The sequence below is a fragment of the Brassica napus genome, chromosome A5, assembly GCF_020379485.1.
Source record: "Brassica napus cultivar Da-Ae chromosome A5, Da-Ae, whole genome shotgun sequence".
Classification (NCBI taxonomy): domain Eukaryota; kingdom Viridiplantae; phylum Streptophyta; class Magnoliopsida; order Brassicales; family Brassicaceae; genus Brassica; species Brassica napus.
In genome coordinates, this window is record NC_063438.1 from 2,710,783 (window position 1) to 2,730,740 (window position 19,958).

Sequence of the window (19,958 nt, forward strand, 5' to 3'; positions counted from 1 at the left end):
TATTGTGTAATCATTTACTTTTATTGGTAGGTCATATGATAAGATATCTGAAACGAAATGTCTGATTTTTACAGGCGAATTTGATGTTTACGACTTTTTGATTCCATAAATCAAGGGATACGATCAGCGCCATATAACATAAAATAAAAATAAATTAATATATGCAACAATGCTGAATTAGGGCCAGTACGACCTCCATTATCGGCTCAATATGTTTTTGTTGATTATAATTCCAAATGTCTTTTCGTTACGTAAAAAATCACAAGTTGAGTGTTACAATATTTGATTTACGTTAGTAACTACTGGAGAACACCGAGTAAAGAATATGAATGATGAAAGAAGTTTCGTACGTACGTACGTAGACATTAAAAGCAATTCATCTTATAGATCTCGAACACGAATCTCGAGATGGAGACAGATATGTTAATCAGAGAGTGTCATGATACATATCTATCGGGCATAAGTTATGGAGCCTGACAATTTGTGTACGGCCAGCGTCGACAAATACTGTAGTACTTTCTTTAACCTTCGTACATATCGATCGACCCCAAAATCTAAATTTCATAAATGTGTTACCAGTCAATCAGTGCCATATATATTCATAAAATCTAAATTTTATAAATAAGATCCAGTCAATCAGTGATTCAGTGTTTATATGTATGTGCATCATAAAGCAATGACGCTTGTTTTATTTTATAGTGTATCTACTTTTCACTGTATTTTAGTTTTTTATTTAGTAAAGAATCAGGATCGAATAGTGAATGCTTAATGAAAACTAGAACCACAACTGATAAAAGTCAAAACAAAGTAATTATGAAAAACAAGGTTACTATTTTTCAAAACATAGTTTACCATAGCATTTAAGTATTTTGCCTTGTATAGTCGTTACACGTTGTGCGACTATATAGATTCAGTTTTGGTATTATATTTGTATTGCTGACTGACAACAACAAAATGGACCATAGTATTTTTTTATATATATTTTTCGTAAACTGACCATAATATTTTCTCAACCGGATAATAATTCCATTCGAACTTCATGTGAAAACACATATTATATACTAGTTATGCTGATTATTGAGTGGAGCGTATAACATATTCATTTCTTAGATCGATAATGACTACGCTGTATAGTGTATATCTTCCTTTTAAAATGACAATGATATATCATAGATATGAATATAAATCAAGAGAAAAAACTGATGTTATATCTAATAAATAAAGGTGGGGAAGAAATAATTAAATAGAAAAATAATTGAATAAGACAATGATGACATGGTAAATAGTTTTGACGTGATGATTTTTTGGTGCAAGGGAAATCAAATCGGGTCCCCTTCATTTTTGCATTTATTATATAAAACGTATTCGTGCGGTGGCGGTAGCTTCGTTTCGGGTATCTCAATTTATTACTTGTACTTTATTTTGGTTGTCCCTCCACTTTCATCTATTTTAGTACTGTATATAGTTTATTATTTACCACATGGAAATAAACAGATCATCGGTCAGGTATAATTTCTACTATGCTGGCATGTACCCTAGATCAAGAACTCGTACTTTCTTTTAGTTCGAGTTGCAGTTGTCGAGCAGATATTTGAGAAGGATGAAAGATTTGAATGGTTTCATATTTATTGCGTTTGGTATAGCAAGAAGATATATAGCGACAACACACTTATATTATTAACATTCGTATTCAAGACGCCTTGTAAAAAAATAAAATAGTAAATAAATAAGAAATTTGTTTTTTAGTCGAAGTTTAAAAAATACATTTTAATATAGCAAATTATTTTAAAAAATATTTCCAAACTGGTTACATTAAAAGTTGGATTTACCTTGTAATGAGTTTTTTTTTTTTTGAATCTTGATATATCTAAGATGAAACATTCGTGCTAATCCCTAAAGTTTAAAGAATTCTTAAACGTAAATCACATGATTTTTTAATTTTCAAAAACATATATTATAATTAACCTAAAAATATGTATGAGTTTCTAAATCTTAGATTGTACAATACATACGTCGTATGTGGTTAAGTTCTTTAATTTAGCACACCAAAACGCATCAGACGAAGTATATATCATTGAAAAATACAGAAATGTTGTGTGTTTCCACCAGAAAAAAATGGTTGTGCGTTGTCTTTGAGTTAACGTCCATACGTGTGAGTCGTCTTGTGGTCTTTGGAAGCTCGCGACGTCGACGTTGACGAAAGTCACACGTGCTTCTAAATAGTACACGCGTTAGAACCACTTGTTAAAAACACTAACATGAGTAGGCCCCTACTCAAAACCTCCGGCTCCACTAGAGAGTCTCACCGATGTTGAGTTGACATCTCTCTCCACCGTCTTCTACAGACTGTCGGCGGAGTACTCTCCCCCCCTTTGTTTAATTATAGTTATAGATTCCTCTAAGTTCTATTTTAATCTTTGTATAATATTTGCTTAAAGTACTTTGAAGCTGGTTCATTAATATCAGTTGATTTAATAATATTATGTGAATAAAATATGGATAAAAAACAAAAGCCTAGCTGTTGCACTTACACATTTGTTTCTTGCAGCTTGTAAAATAAATAATTACTTGTTTTAGTAACTTCTCTCCAGCTTCCATATGACTCCAAAAACCCATGTCGATTCTCTTTTCGATAAAATTCCATATTGTAAAAATCATGTAGATTTAGTGTACCTTCTCACTCACTATCTTAATATATATTGAACAATTACTTATACAAAGAAATCATCTTTGTCAAAAAAAAAAAATCATCAAGAAAATTCTACAGGAATTTATATAAAATCATGTCGGTTTTATATAAACGCTCACTACAGTAGGTTTAGCTAGCGAAAAACATATAGTATTAGAAACAACAAATACGTTTTTCTATTAGCTAGATTCTTTTTTTTTTTTTTGTCGTCTATCCATTTAAGCTAGATCAAGTGGAGAGCAGACGAGCCGATTCTCCGAGGAGCATCTTCATCTATCCGGATCTGATCTATATGGGAGAAGATAAAACTTCTGGTCCTTGCATCTTTTGCTAATCCATCTGCCCGGCCATTTCGACTTCGAGGAATATGAGACAGTCTCACATCCTCGAAGTCTTCCTGTAACCTCTGGAACACCTCGATCTCTGTCGCGAAAGCTGGCCAATCCATCGGGTTTGTAGTCATATCCACTAAGTCCATGCAGTCCGTCTCAAACCGTACTGCAGTGATCCCTTTGTCTCTCATACATGAGGCTGCCCAAAGTAACCCTTCCATCTCAGCGTGCAAAGCTGAGATGTTCCTGTTACACACCCGTAATCCGAAGTATTCTAATCCCATTTGATCCTTAAGACTCCACCCTAAGCTACTGACACTGCCATTATTGATCCATGATGCATCAATTTGACAAGCAGGGATTCGGGGTATCCAAAGAGGCGTTGTCTCAATCTCTATAGTGGACGGATCGTCCTGATCCTCATTTGCTTCCTCATTTTCGTTAGCCTTCCTCCAACATTTTTATATTTAAAAAGATAAACCGTTATCTTGTTATAGTGGATGGCAATTAAATTGCGTTATCTGGACGAAAGTGATTCAAATCTGGTAGATAGTTACGATTCAAAAAAGAAAACCTGAACTTTCGTAGTCGCACGAGCTACGTTTTAATACTATTAAATATTCAGTACACACTAGTAACTACAAATTCTTATTTTTTAAAAATATTTATTTATTTTTTATAAAAAGAAGAGGAGAGGAAGTTGCCCTACTACATGAAAGCTACTCTCCTCCATCTTCTCGAGCTAACTGTATATAAAGAGCCACTCAAAACCCTTTCCCTTTATTCATTTTCTTCACCAAAGAAAAATAAGAAGAAACTTAACTAGACGACAAGAAAATACATTTCTTGATTTCTTGATTAATGGCGTCTTCGAATACTCTGGCGATATCTCCAAGGAAGCTCCGGTCAGACCTTTATTCATACTCTTACCAAGACGGTTCGAGCACACCACTCGTGATCTCTGTTCTCTCGTCTCTCATTGAACGAACGTTAGCTCGGAACGAGAGGATCAGCCGGAGCTACGGTGGCTTTGGTAAGACACGTGTCTTCGATTGCCTAGAGATTCCTGACATGACGATCCAATCCTATTTAGAGAGGATTTTCCGGTATACTAAAGCCGGTCCATCGGTTTACGTCGTGGCTTATGTCTACATTGACCGGTTCTGTCAGAATAATCAAGGTTTTAGAATCAGTCTCACTAATGTACATCGGCTCCTCATCACAACCATCATGGTCGCTTCCAAATACGTTGAAGACATGTAAGTTAATTAAAGAATGTTGAAGTTTTATTCCTCTGCTTTCTTGGAAAATAAATTCAAGTTAATTGACTCATTTTTCTTTGTCTCTTCCAGGAACTACAAAAACTCATACTTTGCGAAAGTAGGAGGATTAGAGACAGAAGATTTGAACAACTTGGAACTGGAGTTCTTGTTCTTGATGGGTTTTAAGTTGCATGTGAATGTGAGTGTGTTCGAGAGTTACTGCTGTCATCTTGAGAGGGAAGTAAGTATTGGAGGAGGCTATCAGATCGAGAAGGCATTACGCTGCGCTGAGGAAATCAAATCTAGACAAATTGTTCAAGATCCTAAACACCATAATCAATTTTCAAGAATCTTGTTGTAGTCAAGGACTCTGTTTTGTTTTGTTTGTTTTGTCGGTTTGCATTCGAGGGTCTTTGACTTTCTAATTACCTTGTCGGTTTGGGCTTTTTTGAAATGTAAATGTAAATAGAGAAAATATAGATAATTATGTTGTATGTATCTATGTATCTATGTATCAGCACATGTAGATTCTTCTATGTACAATTGAGGTTAATGAAATGTTTTCTCATATGCAAAAGATCTTTGTTAATCTATTATGCTGTAAAAAAAGAGAGAAAATAATGATGTTGTATGTAACCTATGTATTAGCAAATGTAGATTCTTCTATGTGCACAATCTTTGTTAATCTGTTGTTTTGTCATTTAATAGTTTCTTAGACATGTGAACTTTTAGCAATGGTTTAGACACTAAAATCCATTGATTAAGAAAAGGGTTGTCAATAAAATTATGTCTGTGATGGTGAAATCTCAGATATTATATGCCATGCATTATATTTGTTAAGATTGTTGGCAATCTTAAGGTCGTGTTCAACTCAAAACCAAACAAAAAAAAAGAAAAAAAAACAAACAAAAATGTTGTATTTTATTTTTGTTATAACCTGACGAATTTAACATCTTAACTAGCAAACGCATACGTATTTACACTTTCTACATTGTAAAATACGATAACAGGATGCTCTTTTAAAAAAAAACGATAACAGGAGAAAAAACTGTTCATGTTTTGTCTATATTTAGGAAAATAATAGTTCACAAGATATTTTTTCACAATAGGAATAGTTCAAAGGATTGCAAAGCTTTATACATGAAAACGGTACAAAAATACACTAGATCTACATAAAAACTCTCTTTTGGGATAAAATGAAACTATATTTCCAAATCAAAGTCGGTTAAATTAGCTTTGAACTCATATCTTTTACTGCATAAACTCGTTGAAATTTTACAAGCGACATGAATCTGTGGCATGCACATTAACTAGGGGAAAACGCAAACAAGTTCCATAAAAATAGAAAATAATATAAAATAAAAATAGAACACCCATCCATGGATGTTGTTTCTTTTGTCGTACATGAGTTGCAGACCATGCCTACTTACAAATATTCAAATCCGCCAAAAACTAAATAGCAGTTTTTGGATTTTTCGGATCATTCACTTTGCACAAACTTCAAGTCTTCATCTACTATTATGATCATTGATTTCATTGAGTTTGAGGGAATCCGTTATCTTAAGATTGCAAGTTGATGGCAACTTTCTATTTCTAAACTACCTTAATTTAGCATTGGAAAAAGAAATAATTTGCTTACAAAATGATGAAGGATCATAGTTTAAAACCGCTATTATACAAACCAAAAAGTATAGTTCAATTATTTTACCTTTTGAAGTTTATTATTCTGCTGGATCATTTAGTGCTTTATAAACTGAACACTGTTAGTTAGAAAAGATTATTTTCAGTGGATATGATTATTGTCTACCTAAAATTGGTCGTTAGTTCGAAATTCCAATTATGATAACAGCCAGGAAATGACATTAGGAAGAAATCCCAAGTTCCATCATATACTTTCTACAAACAATAAATCAATAAATGAATTTTGTATTTTAGTAGTAATGTGAAATTCTTGATAATCTATTATTGTTCGTAGACAAATCATGCGGATACTAATTAAACATGAATTGTACATCCACATTAATCATTTTGGATACATGGTGATACGAAAAATATAAAGTTAGGATTCGGGTGCTGATTTGGTGTCCAATAATTGATTAATCGGTGGCACACTGGCACATAAACATTCATTACAAACGATTTATCATCCTTTTATTTTAATGATGTGCATCAACCACTTTAAATAAAATAAAATGAATTAGTTCATTTGTTGATTCATTGAATCCTTCCCCTGTTTTGCATGAGAAAAATGGTAATACGGAGTTCAATATTTCAGTCGAACAAAAATACTTGTCCATGTTGCATACTTAAGAGTAATATATATATATATATATATATATATATATATATATGTTTGAGAAAACATTATAGAAAGAATCGTGTAGTTTGGTTCACGAGCATTTACCAACTAAATGCATCAATCATTTGATATAATCCTTTGAACTAGATTTTACTAAAAATAAGATTATGAATGATCTCTACTGTTGTCTCACAAGAGATATACAAACTTATATGATTAATGCTTTGTTAAGTCACATGTTTGCACAAAAAAATGCTTTGTAAAGTCTAAATATTAATATTTAGATAAAATAATAATTAGAGTAAATTAATATGGTAAGTCATACTTTTAAATTATCTAAAATGAGATAAAATGATATAAAATAGATGCACATATATAATTTAATTAATATTATCAACTATTAATTTATATCCATAATACATTAAAACAACAGTAATTAAAGTTCATATTATTAATAAAAATAAAAGAGAGCATAAATAAATTCAAACAGTTTAGTGATACCAAATTTATAAAACTAATTAATATATAAGATCATAATATTAACATTATTTAGGTAAAAACATATTATTTTGGTTGTCCAAAAAAGTGCATGGGCTTAATAGGCCTGCTAATTTATACGGGCCAATCTAATGATTTTTTATTTCGTCTGCGTGTACGCTGAAGTCAGCCGGATGTGCGTCATCAAAATCTAGTAAGAAAAAATTATTTCAGATTTTCATTTTTTTTTCTTTTTTGAACTTCAGATTTTCATTTTTTACTATGATAAATACATAAAGTAAACAATGCATCGGTTTCAGTAAGTCGTCATAACGAAATTGACGCCAAGTTTTACGTTCAACAATCTATGATTATTTTCAAACTCCTCGCCTGACATTGGGTTTGAATAACTTTTCTATAAATTCACACACTATATCGTTTTCAACCGTGGGATTGAGATTTCAATGGTGTAGATCAGTGAATGGATATCCAACGGCCAAGCAAACCACCATTAACGGCTACGTTAACGTACAAGTTTCGCCATAGATACGATAAAACGAAGATCCAATATAATTCCAGTTCACCTTGATTTAGGGTAAAGAAGAATTAATTACATATTACGACAACGAAAATTTCGACCACATGAAACTGTGGGCCTAACCGTTAACCGTCACGTAGGACCCAGTTCGAAGTAAGACAAAAGACAAAAGACTTCACGTGTCCGATAAGTTGGGCTAGGCGTACTAGACATTACTATATGACACGTGGCTTAAAACAGTTGGGTAGTGGAGTCCTTCACGGGTTTCGATCGATGAACGATAAATCTATAAAGTAACACCAAGTTATGACTAACTAGTTACTTATTATTACAATGACAATTCTTGTCTTAGAGCGATGTCACATTATCATGAACTTATTCTTTGGTTTAACTTTTATTCTATTAAACTCTGCTCATTGCTTTTACCCAAAAAGACTCAATATTTCTGCTGCAACGGGCGATTCAGATTGGTCTCTAGCTGGAGCTACGTGGTATGGCAGCCCCACCGGCTACGGAAGCAACGGTATACTATGCAACATGCACTTACATCTCTATATAAATTATTTAGCTCTATATATAAAACTAACTAGACTACAAAATAATGAAAGGTGGAGCGTGTGGTTATGAAAATGCTGTGGCACAAGCTCCGTTTTCGTCCATGGTATCAGCCGGAGGTCCGTCGTTGTATAAGTCGGGGAAAGGATGTGGCGCATGTTATCAGGTTCTACATGATAAAATTATTACAATAAAGAAAGCGTTTAATAAATTAAAGTCCTTATGTTGGTTGATATAATGTACAGATAAAATGCACTTCGAAACCAGCGTGTTCAACGAACCCGGTTACGGTAGTGATTACAGATGAATGTAAAGGATGCGTCACAGAATCGGTCCATTTCGATTTGAGCGGTACAGCGTTTGGTGCACTGGCGAGTTCTGGTCAAGATAGTCAGCTTCGAGATGTCGGAGTTTTGCAGATTCTTTATAGAAAGTATATATATATGTCTCACAGTAAATAAATGACTACAACAACATTATAAACTAAAGTTTGGTTATTATTTTTGTTGTAATTATTGTTTTCTCTTATTTGTTTGTAGAGTTGAGTGCAACTATATTGGCGAAACGGTGACGTTTCACGTGGAAAATGGTTCAAACCCTTACTCCTTCGCGGCTTTGATTGAGTATGAAGATGGAGACGGGGAGATCGGCCTGGTTGAACTCAAACAAGCTTTAGATTCGGACACATGGCTTCCGATGAGCCAATCATGGGGTGCGGTGTGGAAGCTTGACGTGACGTCACCTTTACGGGCTCCACTGTCTCTCCGGTTGACTTATCTAGACTCCGGCGAGACCGTTATGGCTTCTGATGTTATTCCGGCCGGTTGGGAGCCCGGTGAAAAGTATAAATCGAACGTTAACTTTCAAGTCTAGCTAGATTAAGTTTAGCTTACTCACGAGTCACGAGTCACGAATCGAGTAATATCTAGTAGAAGTTATCTTCGTTCGTTACATGTTTGCTAACCTTAAATAATTAAGCATGTAGCTATATGTTGGTTTTTAAATAATTAATGTATACGCCCCTAGGGTGAAATAAAAATTTATGTTAAATTTCATATGGTGAATTGGTATAACGATAACCAGTCACTTGTATGATAACATAATCAAGTAATTTGTTTGCTTCGAAACCCCTATCTTGTTTGTTTTCGTAGAGAAAAAAAATTGTCATTTTCTAATGTTCTATTGGTCACGTTTTATATCGTTGATCTTGATTCGCAAATTAAAGTCTTAACTTTAACAGTAGAACGTACAAAAATCTATAATTTGTTAATGTTAAAATATTGCCGGTTGTCGATCGTCTATAATCTTTCTCAAAAATTGTAATATCATAATAAATCAGCGTTAAAAAATATGTTTTTTTTTCTAGAGTGTTGGAAAGCTTAAATTACTTCTTCCTTAAGTACCAAAACTGGAATGCCAATTTTTGAAATAAAATAATATGAAATTCTCTATTTCATTTATACCATAAATTGTTGTACCATTTGTAATGAATGAAACATAATATTTATTCCATCAATTCCATAAAAGTAAAAGAAAATTCAAAGAAACTTATTTCATTCCAATTTTAATCATGAATAAATGGAATGAAATATATTCCATCTTTATCTATATTCCATTCCTTTTTAGTTTACTAATTCCATTTTACATTTCTAAATCCTGATATTGCCAATTATACGATTTCCTATCCACTGAATCCAAAGAACTATTCCCAAAAACACACTATAAATATCCACTATCATATTATGAATCGAATTCACATCTAGCTATTGATATTACAGAAATTTCTTTAAACGACACAAAGTTAGATCATAAAATGACATCCTTTCATAGATGCTTTGCCCTTTTAGCTCTTTTTGCAGGCTCATTTAAGTTTTGTTATTGCCAGAATGAAACAAAAAATGCCTCTGGATGGGCCGACGCAGACGCTGGTGCTACTTGGTACGGTGAACCAGAGGGAGCAGGTAGCACCGGTACGTATTATTAAAATTTGAAACTACATATATATAAATATTTTATCTTCAAAAAATATGTTTGTTTGATAATGTAAATATATGTCAATAGGAGGAGCTTGTGGATATGGTGTGGCAGTGGCCAATCCACCGCTAAACGCGATGGTTTCAGCCGGAGGGCCTTCACTATTCAACAATGGAAAAGGATGTGGAACATGTTATCAGGTTCGTATTAATAATATATACTAAAGCAATTTTCTTGAGCAAGCAAAAAAAACGATCAATTTTTTTCTTACAAAAAGTGGTATTGATTAATTTAGGGTCGTGGTGGCCAGGCTAGATTGTGGTTTATAAATTATACATACATTCATGCAAGTCTGAAAGACATGTATTATTTGTCGCAACCATATCGTAAATATAAATGTGTTTATTTTAGATTATGTGCACCGTGAATCCAGCATGTTCAGGGAGCCCAATAACGGTGACGATAACGGACGAGTGTCCAGGTGGTCCTTGCGCCTCTGAGCCAGTTCATTTTGACCTTAGTGGCAAAGCCATGGGAGCCTTAGCCAAACCTGGCCAAGCCGCTCAACTACGAAGCGCTGGTCCTGTAAGTGTTAGTTACAGACGGTACGTATATATAAATCAGATTGTTCCTCTTATATAGTATTGGTGATGTTTCCTACACAATTATCTACTTTTTTGTACGTGAATAATTTTTTCTTTTTTTTTTTCTTTTCTATGTTATGTTGTTCCAGTGCTGCGTGTTTATATCAAGGAACTGAAATAGCTTTTCATGTTGATGCCGGTTCTACCCCGTTCTACGTGGCATTCGTTGTGGAATACGAAAACGGTGAAGGAGATTTGGCCTCCGTTGAGATTCAACCGGCCAGCGGAGGATTTATGCCCATGCAAGAAATGAGGTCCGCCGAGTGGAAGTTAAACTCCGGCGGTCCACTGAGCGGGCCGTTCAACATTAGACTTACATCTGGCGAGTCTCGTAAAGTAGTGGTAGCTCAGGCTGTTATTCCGGCGGATTGGAAGCCTGATCAGACGTACAGGTCGATTGTTAACTTCTAGGGTGTTCTTTTTCGTCAAATTGTAGTTCGAAAGCTAATAATTGATTAATAAACAAAAAAAGAAATGCATATTGAGATATCAGTATGAGCCCATATAATTAGAACGCTAAGTTCAAGACTTTTGCCATAGTGGTCTCTTAAAATGACGAAGAATGTTATACATGCAGAGACGTCAAACAAATTACAGTGGAACTCTTAATTGCAAGTTTTTTACAGTTTTAAGTTGTTTAACAATCTCTCATCAAGACCATACTAGAACCTATTAACAGTCATTACGAGAATCACAAGTGAGGAGGGCTACCATTTTCAGTAAATCTGATATGAGTTACCAAATAAGTTGTATTCCGTTTTTCAGTTTGATCTCAGCAACATAAAAAGGTAATCAAGCTAGTGCAACCAGAGACGCATAGGAGGCAACTAAAATGCAGTAGAAATACAAAACGGTAGAGCAATGTGATAATACAAAAACAAGATGAAAATGGTCAAAAATATGGTTTGGGCGAAACTTAGTGGCAGTAAAGTTTTATAACCGAGTCGGCGCCTGCAGTGAATAGCCATGGTTGCCTCGGATGAAACTTGCAGTCCAAGACTCCTGCCATCGAACAAACCCCCCCATAAGCATAAAATAATCTCATAAAGAATAAACAAAGAGTCAGAAACACAGTAAAAAACTGACCTCTATTTGAAGAAGTAGAATGGCCTCTTAGAATCTCCAACGGCACAATCAGAGGATTCTCGTTAAGATCACTATACACCTTTCCATGGAACACATAAGCCGTTGAATCCTCCGAGCACGAAGCGAACAGCGGGTACGAGCGGTGGAACGCCACGTTCGTAATGTCTTTAGGGTGATTCTTGAGAGTCTTGTACGGTTTCGAAGACAGGTCCATGTCAAACCAACACATCTTCCCTTCTTTGCTTCCTACGATCAGATTATCACCGCCGGGATGAATCGCCATCGATGAGATCTCTCTCAACCCGGTCTCGAGCTTTTTGATGGCCAGCTCTCTCTTCTGAAGATTGAAAACACGCACGTTCTTTTTTGTCGCGATGATGAACATGCCACGGTGGGTGGGGTGAAAGAGCGTGCAGACTGGAAGCCCGCGCATCTTTATTGGGAGTCTTTGTGTTTTATGCATTGAGAGCTGGTGTATGACGACACCTCGTGTCTCGCCTGCTGACATGACTGCTGAGAGATAGTCTCCTCTAGGATGCCAGTCAACATATGATATGTTCTGAGATTAGAAAACCAAAACCAGTTAAAGATCTTTTCACTGTAAATTACACGACAAGGAAACTTTTAGCAAAAGTGTACCTTAAAATGTTTTATCTTGATCCCTCCATATGTCTCATCTGGAAGCCAGCTTACAATTGCCGCAACTATTAAAGTAAACATAATTAGTCATTCGGATTTTTCATGTATAATTCTAATAAACATGTTGGTGGATTTTCTGAGACACTTACCAGCTTCGTCTTGTTCCGGAAGGGTCCCTAAGCGAAGCAGCTCTTCAATCTTTTGCTGTTCCTCATCAGTGCCAAGTTCAGTGTTCAGGATAACCAGATCTTGTCCTCTGCAAATAATGGTTTCAGAATAGGAAGTTATAACAAATCAGTAAACAAACTCCCGAGATCCTAACTCACATGGCGACGGCTAAAATTGGAAAATCAGGAAGAGGATTCCAGGCGACACACTTCACAGCTTCCTTAAACTGCCAGACCTTAAGACATCTACCAGTCTCCACTTCCCATATACGAACAGATCCATCAGCAGAACCTTGAGAAAAAAGAAAAAGGGGAAACAAAGATTGGAATCTTGTAAACAAAAGAGAGGTCAAGAACAATGAATAAGAAGACCAGATGATATACCTGAGGCTATCCACTGACCAGAACAATCAGGGGATACAGAAGTAACAGCTCCTGTATGGCCTTTATATTCAAGGTAACATGAGTTTGGATAAGGTCTAAGATCCTTCCTACTAGGTAGCTTAGGCTTCAAAGATTCAGGATCGATGTTTATCTGGAGAAACGAAATACAATGTGAGATTAAATACGGGAAAAAATAAAATAGAAAATGAGACGATGGAATGAGCCCCTACTCTCTTCTTTCGAACTCTTGGACATAAGTATAGATCCAAACAACGATCAAAAGACTCCTTTAGTGCATTCTCATATGCCGGGATGCTTCTCAGAGATGTAAACCTATGCACATGTATATTTATCATGAGGCTTAAGCTAACAAATACCAAAGAAAACTATATAATAAGAGTACATTCAGCGTTAGCACTGCATACCTTTTAGGAATGAATTTTGGACGATCTTCCTCATACATCAATTCATAAGCTGCTTTCTCTTCCTCTGTTGGAATGTATTCCAAAGAAGGATTGTATGATTCCTCGTGTCCTGGAAAGCCAAAATTGTACAGATCAAAAATAGAATTCTAGAACATAAGCATATAAACAGATTAGTCAGCAAAATCTTTAAACCTGGCAATTTTAGTTTGGGTGGAGGAATATAAGTCAAGTGCTTGCTCTTTTGATCTGAAGCTGAATCGTCACCCCACAAAAGGTATACGTTGGGCTCTTCTTCAGGCTTATCAAACTTGATCAACCCCTTCCTTATTGCTCTAACATACTTAACAACTTTTTTAGCTTCCCATTTTGAAGGAATGAACCTCCGCTTGGGTTCTGGCGCACTTGAGAGCGGATGTATCGCATCATCCCATTTGAACCAATCAACATAAGGCTGTCACAATCACAATCCAAAGGTCAAATTTTTGAAGTGATTGGTATAATAATATGAGTAGAAAAAAGGCAACACGTACCGCATATGGATCAAAGTCAGCATGTGGAGCTTCCCCTTTGAGCATTCTACGGATGAGCTTGCTCTCCTCTTTGGTCAGCTCCACTTCCTCGTCATTATACTCATCGTAAATCTTGCGCCTAAAGCCACACAAAATGCTTCAGCACAATGCTAGTACTAACTAATACACCAAAACAAACAGAAACGTAATCAAACTTACCAGTTCTTGGAGTCATCCATATTAGCAAGAAAAGAGTCGAGCTTGTCTTGCTTCTCTTTCTTAGTAATCTTCTTCCCAGTGATGTCGTAACCAATATGTTTCTCGTCTTTGTACCACTCCAATGGAACATCCCCAACTGTATTCCTCGGAGCAACCTATTAATTAAATATTTATATAAATCTCATTTGTAAATAAAGAGATAAATTTCAAATTATATAACGTTATAGAGAAAGTATCAAACCTCATCTTCTGAAGAGTCGCTCTCTTCAGCAACTTCACGTTCCTCATCACTCCCATCTTCCTCATCATTCTCACTATCTACTTGTTCACCTTCATCATCATCATCTGAGTCCTCATTACCTGCACATTACTCTCTATTACTAAACCCTATAAAGAGACTTAACCTTAACCCTATAGAGAAGGATAAACCCTAAAATCCCAAATTGAAGAAGAGCAAAACAGGCAATTACCATGGAGCTCGAGCTCGTCTTCGGATGAATCTTTATCTCCACCTTCCGTCTCTTTCTGAGAAGCATCGTCCTCGGAATCGAAGACATCGGAGTCGAAGTCGTCGGAGTTCAAAGACCCGGACAAGCTCTGAAAAATCACAAAACTCAGAATTAACAAAATGCACAAATAAACGAAGAAGAATGAGCAGAGAGGAAGAAGAAGAATACATCTCCGTCGTAATCGGAATCAGTGGCGGAGTCTAAGAGCAAGTCTTCTTCTTCTTTCGAGCTTTTCACTTGCTTTGCTAATACTGGCTTCTCTTTCTGAGATGATTTTACAGCGGAGACGCTTTTCTTCTTGGTGTCTCTCGTTTGATCTTCGTTAGCTGCTTCGCTCTTCTTCTTCGTCATCGGTGCTAACAGAGAGAGGCGGAGGTTTGTTCTGAGAAAAAAAAAAATCTCGGTTGCAGTTGAAGAAGATTTAGGGTTTTTGGTTAAGGTCGTTTTGGTCCTTTTAACTATTATGGGCCTACGTATATAAATGGGCTTTCTTCTACAAATTCTCTTATAGGCATACAGATGTTAATGGGCTTTTCTTCTGCAGAAGATGATCAACAGATTTTTTTTTTTTTTTTTGGTTCAAAATCAACAGATTTCAAGCAATAAAATGGAAGAATATTAAATTCAAGTAGACTAATTGAATATTTAATTTATGTAGATTAGGTTATTATTTGTGTAAGTTGTTAGTCTACCCTTCATGTATACTGTTACGATGTCTAAATCTTATGATACCCATTATGTTAGACCTTCAGCTTGATTACCTCACACAACAAGAACGGCTAGTTTCTTTTGCAAAACAAGAAACTAACAAAATGTAGATTACTTAATTTTTTTTAATCATATGATAAATTTAATTCAAAAATACATAATACAATATATTTGAAGAAAAAAACTATATTACATGGAACTACTATATAGTTATACAAGAATTTTCAGTTTTACATGGTAAGAAACAATATTTATTCTGCCCAATTGACCAATTGTGTATACGACTTTGCATCACATTATTTGAATTAATCAGATATATTCTTTTAGAGACCGGAAGTAAACGGCACGCTCGATGGGATCCAGGAGCTACCAGCAATAAAACTACCAACAGTGAACCTTGAAGCCTCTGAGGCAGACTGAAGGACCCGAAATCCAGGCCACTTGACCCGACCTGAAGTCGAAGCACCCGGACCCGTATTCTGAAACTCAGCATAAAACAAAGTCCTCAGAGCGAAGTTGCCATTCCACTCAAGCCATCCACGTGGATCAATCAAACTATCGAGAGAAGTCTTCATGAATACAGTCCTCGAATATTGTCTCCACGGTCTACCTAGATAAGTTTTGGTGGATCCCAAAATGGGTCGGAGATCCGAAGCTGCTGTGACCCGGGAGTTGTGGATAATAATACCCGTGTTTTGGTTCTGGTCGGATCTTCCTTGGGCGGTGATTGTGTTGGTCTTGCTACGTGGACGACGTGCGAAAATGTTGCAGTTTTGAAGAACGGCAGCTGCGTTTCCGAAGATAAAATCGACAGTTCCGTAAATGTCGCAATCACGGTAGAATTGGCGGTTGGAGTGAACGTAGAGTGTGTCTTGGTAACCCTCAAAGCTACATTGATAGAAAACGGATAGATCCGATCCGGATCTTAGAGCTACCGCTTGCTCATTGCTTGCACCCGCCGTGTTTCTAAACGTTATCCCACGTGCCATAAAGCCGTCTCCGACCGCCGCTGCGATTATGTAAGGAAAAGGTAAGAAAATGTTTTACTACTTTTAACTTTACAACCCGTTGAATTATCATGTAACTAAATAGACTTATCATAACATATACATATATGGCATGCTGGTAAGTTTTAATTATGAGAAAAAAATAAGGACGAAAAGACAAAATCAATCAAATAAATAAATAGAATTAACTTTCAAATTCGTGAAATGTCAAACTGTGTTTCATTTTTAATGAAATAACATCAATCAAGCATAAAACGCAATTATATGATTTAAATTTACAGTTCGTATAGACTATCTGCGTTTCGTGGATTGTCAACATTCAAATCATATAATATTATTGTTTGCTTACTTCACGGTAATAACGTTGTAAATTATAAGTTTCAAAAAAAAATAACGTTGTAAATTATTGTGTACTAATTAATAATAGAGGATTGCGTATATTTGTAAATCCACGACACTAAGCGTCATAAAAAAATGATTCGACTTACAGGCTTTTCATAGATTTGTATGAAACTTTAGTTTGCTAAATACTATACCAATGAGAAGTATAGATCACATCGAAAATCTTGAATCATAAAGCAGTGTCAGTTTCACTCTAGTTTGCTGTGTTCATGCATGGCAAGTTAACTATGGCCTATATCATATTTATATCTCCTGAAAATAATTAAAGTAACCATCTTTTCGTTAATCAATCATTTTTTTTGTTTTGTCATCATACGTACCGACAGTAGCTGAATTAAACGTGGTGGATCCTCCTCCAACACTTCTGCTTCCGGTAATAATCGTTCTCCCTTTACCATCACCTCTCAACATAACATTCTTTTTTCGAATCTCAAGATTCTCACTGTAAACGCCTTGTTTCACATATATCACGAACCTACCACTCCCCGAAGCAGCGTTGACCGCGTCTTTAATCGTCCTGAAATTACCAGACCCGTCTTTAGCCACAACCGCGTTATCTCCTGGTGTCGAGCTTTGCAACAGCTTCCGGTCACCGGGTTTGACCCACGAAGGGAACCCGTCTTTCTCGGGTGGGGTGTAGTTGAAAGGAACTTTGTTAATGGCGAGGGTATTGCATATGAGACTTGAGACGTTGTTTGACATTAGAGGAAGGACGATATCTGTAACACCTAGCTCTAAGAACCCCGCTCGGCATGTGTCGAGATTGGTTAGAGCCGTGCTGAGCCATGTTTGCGCGTCGGTTTTCGAGCACTTCACGTTTGGGTCCATGGTCTCGTTGATTTTAGAGACGGTGACGTCGTAGAGCTTGAGACAATCTTCCCATGCAGCTTTTTCACGTGTGTCACGGCACTTTGGTCCTAGTGTAGACGTGTGGCTTTTGGCGAGGATGGCTCGCTCTAGAGCTAGTTTCATTGAGATTTTGAGAAACTCGGACTCGGATTTTATGGGCTTTTGGCCTGAGTTGTGGGTTAAGAAATATTCGCATGGTTTAGGGTTTGGAGTTTGGCTGCACCATGCTTTCACGTCTTTTGAGTTGTACCCGGAAACGGTCGATGCCACGAAAATGCATAAGAACATTAATGTTAGAATATAAACTCGAAAAGCCATTATAAGGCCAATATTTTTTGAGAAACCAGAAGTTTAAGTTTAAAGGTAGTTGGATGATGAGACTGATTGAATCGATGGGTTTATATAGATGCATAAATGACTATATGCTTTTGTTAAATAAATAATTGAAATATGATAATATGCAATTTCATTGTAGTTGAAGCAAAAAACGCATATATTAATCTATGTGCCAACCAATTGATTGGTAACCAACATATATTCTCTATGTTGAAATTTATTTATCTGGTTTGAGCTATCTTTCTTTGACGTGTATAATAATAATAACCAATAAGCTCTAATTTGAGTAGGTGACAGTTTTATTTGAAATTAATTGAAATCAGAAAAATAAACCAGTTAGTCCACGAATATCGAATTCTATATAGCTAGCATGCTAGTAGTGATAGGTACGTACTAATCAGTAGGTCGTAAGTAGTTTATTATTGATCAAATTTTAGGTATAAACTCAATAACATTATTGCATATACGCGTATATTGGAGTTTATCTCATTAAACAAAAGAAGATAATATACATTTAGAATCATTTTTTTTTTTTTTTTTTGTAAACTTACATTTAGAATCATGCCTCTCTACATGATTAGTTTGATTTATGTATATAGTTGTAACAATTATTAACGATAACAAAATTATATGCAGGTAAGGCAGAGACAGTGTAATCGCTATCCTCGAAGACTAATCAACCGGCGACGTCGCGTCATACGACTCGCTTGCCGTGTTATATGACTATCAGCCATTTGCACAATTATTTTGAAATACCTGACCAAAAATAAAGTGTATAAAGAGATATATATATATATATATATATATATATACCTTTTCTATGAACTCTTTTTTTAAGGGGTCTAGACTGTTAAAGTTTATTTATATGTTCACGTACGTTTGTTCGATCACCAGTAAACTATGAGAATTTGAAATAAGCAATTCTTGAAACCAAGTCATGTTATTAGAATCGACGTACGTATGTAAATTACATAATGCAACCAAGTCATGCATGTTAAGATTGACTAAATATATATAAATATAATTTTTAGTGATCATGATCCATGTTAGCATCATGACTGAACACGACCAAAATTTAATCTAATTAACGACGGCGGATTTTTTTAGTTCCATAACTATATATTTTGGTTTCTTCAGAATTACAGAAATTGAGAATAAGTAATACTATAGCGATGATAGGTTGGTCATCTATATTAAAAGGCAAAAGATATTATTGATCTTATCTATTCAAAAACTGATTATTATACGTATATTTAAAAAACGTTCAACATTCAAATGAGTAAGAATTGAAAACTGACTAAAGTAATACCACTTGCGTCAAAAAAACGCAAAAAAACACCACTTGCGTTTTTTTTAATTAGGTTTAATGAGTTTAAAATATGTAAAGACGAACATATATCAAAACCAATAATTAGAAAGGTGCAAACACGATCGTCGTTGGGGCTGGTCATACGTTAATCTTGAAACTATAATTGAGACTATATGGTACACAAGACAATGAATGATGCAAGATAAGGCCTAAGGTTTCTGTATACAATATAGATTGTGTTCCGCTATAGCCTGCACAAGAATTAAGCTCCAACATCTAAACAAAAACATATACATAATACATTTACAAAAAAAATTACACAAAACATATATACGTTTTTACATTCCTTGTGTTCACTTAATTAGACTCTCTTTTTTTTTTTGGGTTTTTGACTTGATATTGTAATCCAGAAGAATTATTGTGCAAAAGTTAGACTTTTGTTCAAAGGTTTACTTATTTGGTAGTATCATTCAGGCTCTGGATTATTCTTGAAACGTCGCCGTTCAAAACAAGTCGGCGTTACACGTAAGACGTAACCTCGACTGAAGAAACGAGGCTACAAAACTAGCCGATAACGTATACATGTCTCAACCTATGGGTAGATTACCAACATTATCATCGAGTCTAGATTGACTTTTA

General features: G+C 35.4%; 5 protein-coding genes across 5 annotated transcripts; 3 read left to right on the plus strand and 2 right to left on the minus strand.

Moving 5' to 3' along the window:
• Positions 1-3,740: 3,740 nt before the first annotated feature.
• Positions 3,741-4,867, plus strand: LOC106454556 (cyclin-U2-1). The gene is made up of 2 exons (XM_013896675.3): positions 3,741-4,280; positions 4,374-4,867. The coding sequence occupies exons 1-2, from the start codon at positions 3,883-3,885 to the stop codon at positions 4,642-4,644; spliced, it is 669 nt and encodes a 222-aa protein (XP_013752129.1). The 5' UTR covers positions 3,741-3,882; the 3' UTR covers positions 4,645-4,867.
• Positions 4,868-7,896: 3,029 nt separating this feature from the next.
• Positions 7,897-9,279, plus strand: LOC106454555 (putative expansin-B2). Its single transcript, XM_013896674.3, has 4 exons — positions 7,897-8,120; positions 8,206-8,318; positions 8,398-8,585; positions 8,692-9,279. Exons 1-4 carry the CDS (start codon positions 7,931-7,933, stop codon positions 9,023-9,025), a joined length of 825 nt encoding a protein of 274 aa, XP_013752128.1. The 5' UTR covers positions 7,897-7,930; the 3' UTR covers positions 9,026-9,279.
• Positions 9,280-9,591: 312 nt separating this feature from the next.
• On the plus strand, positions 9,592-11,249 carry LOC106454554 (expansin-B4). The gene is made up of 4 exons (XM_013896672.3): positions 9,592-10,122; positions 10,214-10,326; positions 10,538-10,731; positions 10,860-11,249. The coding sequence occupies exons 1-4, from the start codon at positions 9,966-9,968 to the stop codon at positions 11,179-11,181; spliced, it is 786 nt and encodes a 261-aa protein (XP_013752126.1). The 5' UTR covers positions 9,592-9,965; the 3' UTR covers positions 11,182-11,249.
• A 319-nt stretch (positions 11,250-11,568) lies between these two features.
• LOC106450762 (ribosome biogenesis protein BOP1 homolog) lies at positions 11,569-15,134 on the minus strand. Its single transcript, XM_013892507.3, has 14 exons — positions 14,877-15,134; positions 14,670-14,796; positions 14,441-14,559; positions 14,200-14,354; positions 14,002-14,119; positions 13,664-13,922; positions 13,472-13,580; positions 13,277-13,379; positions 13,047-13,197; positions 12,822-12,954; positions 12,645-12,751; positions 12,496-12,560; positions 11,857-12,415; positions 11,569-11,772 (listed from the first exon to the last, which is right to left on the minus strand). The coding sequence occupies exons 1-14, from the start codon at positions 15,057-15,059 to the stop codon at positions 11,687-11,689; spliced, it is 2,274 nt and encodes a 757-aa protein (XP_013747961.1). The 5' UTR covers positions 15,060-15,134; the 3' UTR covers positions 11,569-11,686.
• Positions 15,135-15,586: 452 nt separating this feature from the next.
• On the minus strand, positions 15,587-18,061 carry LOC106450918 (probable pectinesterase/pectinesterase inhibitor 17). The gene is made up of 2 exons (XM_013892729.3): positions 17,146-18,061; positions 15,587-16,425 (listed from the first exon to the last, which is right to left on the minus strand). The coding sequence occupies exons 1-2, from the start codon at positions 17,990-17,992 to the stop codon at positions 15,740-15,742; spliced, it is 1,533 nt and encodes a 510-aa protein (XP_013748183.1). The 5' UTR covers positions 17,993-18,061; the 3' UTR covers positions 15,587-15,739.
• Between the last annotated feature and the right edge of the window lie 1,897 nt (positions 18,062-19,958).